Source organism: Schistocerca piceifrons, chromosome 1 (assembly GCF_021461385.2).
Source record: "Schistocerca piceifrons isolate TAMUIC-IGC-003096 chromosome 1, iqSchPice1.1, whole genome shotgun sequence".
Classification (NCBI taxonomy): Eukaryota; Metazoa; Arthropoda; class Insecta; order Orthoptera; family Acrididae; genus Schistocerca; species Schistocerca piceifrons.
In genome coordinates this window covers 993,818,450-993,826,481 of record NC_060138.1, presented here as the reverse complement: position 1 = coordinate 993,826,481, position 8,032 = coordinate 993,818,450, and the positions used below count along the sequence as shown (strand labels likewise).

Below are 8,032 nucleotides of genomic sequence, written 5' to 3'. Positions count from 1 at the left end.
CTAGAGAGAGGCTTTGTGTCAGAGGCAAGTTCAGTATTAAAATTTCTAGATCTTACGGTCCAGGGAAGATCAGGCAGCTCATTATTCCCACACACACCTCGCCAAATGACCGCGACGCTGATTCACATTAGAGCCCATGCTGCGACTTGCCGACAGTCATTATTCCCACGCACCATTCGACAATGGAACAGGAAAGAGGAGAAATGAACCCTCTACGCGTAAAGAGAAGACGCAAAAGCATGAAATACGTATCCCATCGAAGTAGCAACCGCACAACAGAGCCACCTAGTCTATGATCGGACAACCACAGCCACGAAGGAAACTCTCAGCGTTGAAGTGCGTTAGTTCGTATCTTGACCAACAGATGGCAGGGTAGGTGGTAACATAGGCACCGTTACAACGCCGCGATCTAGGTTGCCACACCCTGTGCACAATCGACGCACCAGCTTGTGGAACACTGGGGAGTGTCTCCCGTCAGTACGCACTTGGCTGTTTTGACGTTTACTGACCGGAAGTTGGTTTCACGTGACGAGGCATCCTGTTCGAAGACGCCATTCATGTTGATGTTTGCCTTGTGCTCCATTTAACTGCTTTCATTGTTTGTTGTTATTTCGTTGCTGCTGTTCCGTTTTGTTATTGTTTCTTGTTATTGTTTAGTTTGTTTTAGGAAACATGAGTGATTCCCAAGAAACGCTCTATAAGTGTGAGGAATGCAGTTCAGAGTTTAAAATGCGAATGAACCTCTACGCCCATATGAGGAAAGTTCATGAACCTGATATCCATGTGTCTAAAAAAGGAAAAGGCAGAGAATTGTGTCCCCAGTGCGGAATTGCATTTATGAGATGCAGTTCATTAAAACGTCATCAAATAACTGTGCATGGCATGAAGTCGGAGGAAAACAGTCGGAAATGCCGCATTATTTGCCCACAGTGCTCTCTCTCGTTTCTCACCTATGACACACTGAGAACACATATTCAAGAGAACCATGACGTTAGTTTTGAGTGTCAGGAGATAGAATTTGGTTGTCTTGCAGGTTTGTTTTTTATATTTATTGTGTTAGTCACGTTTTAGTAAATTTTGTTGATCCCAAGTACATGACTTAAAAATACTGCCTTAACATTTTTTTCAGACTTTGGAGAGTGGAAAATTTCATACAAAAAGTAAACCATGTTCGTTATGTAATGAATTGTTCGGAGCAGGAGCGACTAGAAAAACGTGTTCGATATTACCACTGCCATCGCTCTTTCAATTTCAATTCTAAAGGAACAGGTGCCAGGTGTGTGAAAAGTATGGGCACGAATAAAATAGGCAGTACTTGTCCATCCAACATGCAAGTGACAATAACAGAGGACAAATGCTGCTTAAAATTTTTTCCAAAACATGGGACACACCCAAGATGTTGGAAGAACATTTCTGCATGGGAACGAGAGGGCAGAGTTGGCAGGTAAAATGGATTATGTTACACTTATGTACATGAAACATGAAATTATCAAATTTATTTGTGTGAACAGACGTAGGGTCTATCAATGTGCTTCATTTTTATTTCCTTTTTTTTTCTTTTTTCAGGACGGCTGTCACAGGGTGTTCCTGTTGGACGAGTTTTACAAGATGTCCGAAGTGCACCAGTCGCTGCAAGTGTGGAGAGAATCCATCTCCTTGAGAAAAAAGATTTGCATAATATAAAAAGCGATTTTGATATTGGTTATGCAACGAAGAAGCATGAAAATGATGCAGTGAGTGTGAAATTGTGGGTCGAAGAAATGAAGAGACAAAGTGACAACCCAGTACTGTATTTCAAGCAGCAAAAACAAGTGCATCCTAATTTTCAAGATGAAGACTTCATTCTTATTATAATGACAGACTTTCAGGCCGAACAACTTCTAAAGTATGGAGAAGATAAAATATGTGTGGATGGCACTCATGGCATGACTGCATACGATTTTCAACTTTTTACTATTGTCGTTGTTGATAGATATGGTGCTGGAATGCCAGTTGCATTTTGTTTTTCAAATAGGGGAGACATGTGCTTACTGTCTTTTTATTTCAAATGTGTGAGAGAGAAGGGTGGGCACTGTAAAGACCAATGTGTTTATGTCTGACGATGCACCAGCATTTTATAATGCATGGTCAGCAGTAATGGGACCTGTGCCAAACCAGTTGCTGTGTTCTTGGCATATACAACGGAACTGGTCTCAGAATTTAAGGAGAATTTCTGGGGGTAGTGAGAAAAAATCAGCAGTGTTTAGTTCACTAAAGCGACTTCAGACTGAACTGGATATAGATGTTTTTAGTTGTAGTCTGGAGAAAGTAGTGGAAGACTTATTGAATGATCCGGATACTGCAGAATTTGGCAGGTACTTTCTTAAGATGTACTGCCAGCGAGTGGAAAAGTGGGCGTATTGTTTTAGGCACCGACTGGGCATTAATACAAACAATTACTTGGAGTCCCCACATAAAGTTATTAAATACAGTTATCTAGAAGGGAAAAAGTGCAGAAGGCTGGATAAGTCATTAAATGCTTTGTTATGTTTAGTGAGAGACAAAGTATATGAGGGCTTAGTGAAGCTCTCAAAATGTAAGCAGTGCTCTAGGGCATCAAGAGTGAAAGCAAGCCACAACGATAGCTCAGCTATAACAAATGGGATGATTTTATGCAGGGGTGAAGGGTTGTGGGAAGTGCTTTCTTCCACTGGTTGTGAAGTGTATGTTGTTGTAAAAATTTCAGAACTGATATGCGAAAGAAAATGTTCACTTAAGTGTAACACCTGCAACATATGTGTACATTCGTATAAATGCAGCTGTTTAGACAACATTTTAAATTTTAACATATGTAAGCATATACATGCATGTGCCAAATCATTGTCTGGTGCTGTCCAGGTGAGTGAACAGTGTTCCTTGTCCTCTAGTGCAGACAATGAATATGTGTCAGCATTGCTTTCTGGCAATTCAGAAAAATCTGCTGACACATTTGAACAGGATGTGATGTCTCACCGTGAAACTATAGTTGCACTCAGCAAAGGAACACAGTGGACAGGAGACTAAGGCCAAAGTATTGAAGGATCTGAAGAAGATCATTGGTAATCTTAATAAAGATTTTTCTTTCTCAGAAGAAAACCAGTAAATGTGAATGCCAAGATTGAATCTCACGCTAGATTTTTATCCACAAAGCAGAGAAGGATTTTGTGAGGGGTGATTAAGTGTTAAAAAAAAGGTAAACTCCAGGTTGGAATACCAACAATATTAGGAAAAAAATAGTTTGCCACTTATTGTAAAGGTGACATGTTGAGTTGCAGACAGGCACAATGTAAAGAATGTTACACATTTAGTTTTTGGCCAAAGCCTTCTCCAGAAAACAAAACACAAACAGATTAACACTAGCAAGCACACATGACCAATATCTCCCACTGCAGATAGTGGAGACGTGTGCAGGGAGTGTGCTTGCGTGTGTAAATCTTTTTGTGTTTTCTTTTCTGAAGAAGTCTTTGGCCAAAAGCTAAATGTGTAACAGTCTTTACATTGTGCCTGTTTGCAACTCAACATGTCACCTTTACAGCGAATAGCAAACTATCCTTTTCCTAATATTGTTAATGCACATAAAGGTGGTCTTGTACATTATGTCAATTTGTGTGTGTGTGAGTGAGAGAGATTCCATGTAGTTGAAGGTGAATAAAAATTTAAATTTACTTGTGCATTTTTTGAGTTTTGTTAATCATGATATACTAAAATAATGCCGTCCCACAATCTTGGCTCATTCAAACTGTATTCTATAATTCAGTGATATCTAATTGTGTAAATAAAACTGAATTGCACGATGAAACATTATAATTGGTCTGTATCAGTGTTTGGTAAAGGATTTGAGTTAACAAAAGACAACAAAGAAAGTAATGGAATTTGTCATGATTTTACTACTGTGTTTGAGCACAAAAATCAAGGATTTAGTGTCACGCTACAGCAAGTCTTAGTTTCTATGTAAAAGAAAACTGGCTGAAATTCTCAAAAGTGCTTAAATGTCATGTCTGTTATGACAAAATACTTTACCACACACAGAGTTTGCCTGTGTTGCGACATTTTTTGGTCTTCTGTGGATAGCTATAATCAAATTTGGTTTTGATGGTCTGAAATAACTCTTTAAATGCATTAATTACAGCCATGTCTTGTAATCCCACCTGTGAGTCTACTGCAGTTAGCGCTGTTTGAAAAGAGTTTAATGTTTCCTTGTTAATGATCCTTTTTGTGAATACATAATTAGAATGCTAGGAAACAGCTGGTTGATTATTAGTTCTCTTTGTATAAAGTCCCATGACTAGTGCTCCGTTGGCAGACGTCATTGGGTCAACTAAAGTCATCTCATAGTCCCATGTATTTAGATTTGGGATAACAGTGTCAAGGCAGGCATCACCTCTGGTTGGTAAATGACATGCTACAAATAGTCCATAAATTGTTAACAGATTCATAAATTTTCCTCCTTAGAACTCTCCTTGCAAAAGTGTACATTGAAATGAACACCCAGTGCAATTTCTGATTTCAAGTGCATAAAATAGCACAGCCAAGATTCTATTTAGATGAGAAAATTTTCAAAGTTGCCATCTGGAGAATGGTATACTAGACAACAATTATTATAATAAGATTTAATAAGTCCGAAGCAGCCAACTCAAAATCTAGGTCCACACAGTAGCTTTTTAAATCAATTTCTTTAACACTAGATTTTCTGTTGGTATATTTAGATACATCACCGAAGGAAGCAGGTGTTCTGCACCATGCACATATTGAATTTAGGCATTCAATTCAGTTATACTACCCTGCTTCTAGTGCTGATAACCAATGTTTACACACACAGTAAAATTGGCTTCACTTCTATAAAAAGTGATAGCACATTAAGTTTAGTTCTAAGATACAGGCATTATGGGAGTAACTTTCTGAGCACTATGTGACCCATCTACACTTAATTCTTCTTTCTGTTTGTCACAGAAAAGATTATTTCACAGGAATATTGGCGACACTATGGAATAAAAAAAACGATACATCACAATATTTTTGGGCCATGTAGCATTATCCATTACATTATATCTAAGCTCAGGGTAAACTATTTCACAGGAATATTGGCGACACAATGGAATAAAGAAAACGATACATCACAATATTTTTGGGCCATGTAGCATTATCCATTACATTATATCTAAGCTCAGGGTAAACACTTTCAAGATTTTCACCATTTTTTTAAGATGTTTTCTAGAGTTGTACAAATTATGACTCTGTCCAGGTCTAGCCATGATCTTTTTCCACCATACAGCATTCCTTATGCAGGTTTTCAACAGGGCTGGAACTATACTATGGCTACTTAAAAGCCGCTTTTCGTCGTCCAAAATATTAAAAATACTTCATATTCCCCGGTTTGGTCCCCCTACATGTGAATGCAAAATAAACCGAGGTGGCAGACTTATGAGCAGTATTGCCTTGTGTTAACCTTTTAACCACATTTATTTTCCATATTTTACGCACATTTCGTTATAACAACTAAGATTCACAGAAAGAAAGGGAAAAAAAACCTGACACTAATCGGCAGAATATTTCGGCGAATCTGTATGCACATATATCAATTACGTAAATTTCAGTATGGGCCTACTGCAGAAATTTTACACTATTCTTTTTATTGAACATGAAGGACTAAATCATAAGATGGAAATTACTTCGTGCTTAACTAATTCCGTCAGTATTCACGTGTGCAACTCAGTGATCTCCATACTGATGCAACTGCACTGCATGAAAACCAACGAGTTAAAATTTCATAGAGTGGCTATAGGTCCGCCATGTTTGAAGCAAATTGAAGTTCTGGCCGCCATGTTTTCTTTAGTCAAGGCATTCGTCTGCTGTGTCCCGCCCCCTTGTAACTGCGTTTGACTTACTTGAAATAGCCCATACTAGCTTTATTTTTTCTAAAACAAGCAATAGACAGCAGTGATTTCAGTGTACACTGACATCAAAAAGGGATGTTTTTGTCGAAATATGGCTAAACTTTTCGATGTAGATAACACTACAAGACAACTCAAATAAGTCTGTCCATCCACTATAACGTTACTTGTTACCCATAAATTAATGCAATTAGAGCAGGTACCACCAGAATATTACGGCGAAACTTCTAAACATGCTGTGGTTAACTATTAGAAACAGTAACGGGCGCAGAAATGCGATATTTTTGTCGCTATTTCAAAGTAAACAGTCAAAGCCTCAAAAACCAGTACACTGTGAACGAGAATTTATTTGAAATATGTGTTACAAGTAGTTAACACAAGCATAGTAATTCAATAACGAAGTCGAAGCGTTCTTGGGTGGGGTAATTTCACAAATTTTCGTAAGTAGCTGTATGCCTTGACAGAATTAAAGTGTAGGGTCAGGGCAAATTTCCTTATTTGCTGAGAATAATGGCATACTTTAGCACTGCACTGAAGTTCCAATAGCTCCTTCAACAAACCAACTACATGTTCACTGTTTAACATATCAGAAACTGAACTACATAGCCTTCTTCTCAAACCAGCAACTAAAGTCTGTAACTGCACTATTCTTCTTTTGTGTCGTACACTAAGTTGCTCCATTTGCTTTATCCGCTTCTTTAGTCGCACATTCTCTGCTTGTACTCTGTTATATTGTGTTTTCAACTTCTTAGGGCTTGGTAGACAGTAATTGTGGTCAGCAGAAACAGATGTGGGTCCGACAGGCACTGAAAGAATGTAGTTACATCATAAGTTTATAACAGAGTTACACCATAAGATTATAATAGAAAGTATGTAATTCAAAGTAATAAGAACACGGAGTAAAATTAAATTATTGACTTACTTTGTGCTTATGATGTCACTGTAATAGCACAATCTTGCAAATTGTCGAAAGATCGCTTTCTGGGTTGTGGTCGTAATACTTTATCTTGCTTTTGTAAATGTGGTGGAAAGTTAAAGATAGTAGGTACTGGTTTTGACAAAAGGCGCCTCTGGACATTTGTGTGGTACATATATTTCTCTTCAAAATGAGCTGAACAGAGGTAACTGGCTGTAGTAGGAAACCAGTTTTCTCGCTTCATATTTATAACCCATCTTTTTGTAATTTCCTTATCTTTTAAAGGAAATCTGTAATCAACGATAAATAAATTACTTCCTGCATTTGTCTTAAGCATAATTACAGTTCCAATGCAAATGACTCTTTAATAAACATTAAAAACCGTGTGTCGTATTTCGGTACTAATATACTTACTTATAATATGAAATATTTGTTGTTTTATCGCTGCGATTTGTGCAGTTGAACGCTGAACACACTGCAGGCATGCTGACTTTATATTTTGTAACAAAAAAGTCAACTAGAAAAGTTAAATATTGCAGTAATATCACAACAGCTGACACACTTCCAACACAAACAACAGTAACGCTTTCCTAATGTTTTGACTAAGGAGAACATGGCGGCCGAGTTAGCGTTGGTTGCCGCTAGGAGCGCTGTAACTAGTATCTCAGCCACTCTATGAAATTTTAACTCGTTGATGAAAACCGTCCTTGCAGCAAAGTGTTTACTGAAGGGACAGTCACGTGACTTCCGGCAGCCAAACGTCAAAACAGCCAAGTGCGTACTGTCGGGAGACACTCCCTGGAACACTGCGTTCCAACAAATCATCCACTTTGCTGCTCTTACAGAGAAACACCTACAAATTTAACAAGAATAATGTTATCTTATTCATAAAGAAAGAATAGATACGAGTCCTTTTCCTCTTTTGTAAGTAATTTCCAGAACTTGTAACCCAGATCACGTAAGATCTTACGTGATCTGGGCTCGAAATTTTCACTGCTCATCCTATGCACAGTGATATGCTCACAGCTTTGCAAGAGCTCTTAGCTTCCTCTAAGAACTTAGTGTCTCTACACACTGCGAACTTTTTAGAGTATCGGTACCGTACTACAATCGGTAAAAAAGAAACCCTTATAGTATCATTGTGTTGTCTGTCTGTCTGTCCGTCCGTCCGTCCGCCTTTTCAAAACCCTTTACCTGAGGAACGGCC

The 8,032-nt window shown here is 38.2% G+C and overlaps 1 protein-coding gene across 2 annotated transcripts; it reads left to right on the top strand.

Annotated features, from left to right (window-relative positions):
- Positions 1 to 474: 474 nt before the first annotated feature.
- On the top strand, positions 475 to 3,683 carry LOC124795471. Of its 2 annotated transcripts, none has more exons than XM_047259507.1 (3): positions 475 to 1,033; positions 1,130 to 1,444; positions 1,581 to 3,683. In XM_047259507.1, the coding sequence occupies exon 3, from the start codon at positions 2,092 to 2,094 to the stop codon at positions 3,040 to 3,042; it is 951 nt and encodes a 316-aa protein (XP_047115463.1). In that variant the 5' UTR covers positions 475 to 1,033; positions 1,130 to 1,444; positions 1,581 to 2,091; the 3' UTR covers positions 3,043 to 3,683. The 2 variants fall into 2 exon arrangements, with proteins under 2 accessions (XP_047115463.1, XP_047115471.1); XM_047259515.1 differs by having other exon boundaries at positions 1,567 to 3,683.
- Positions 3,684 to 8,032: the final 4,349 nt, after the last annotated feature.

Excerpts from the sequence above, each read along its gene's own strand:
- LOC124795471 (XM_047259507.1), top strand. The coding sequence starts at position 2,092 with ATGTCTGACGATGCACCAGCATTTTATAATGCATGGTCAGCAGTAATG.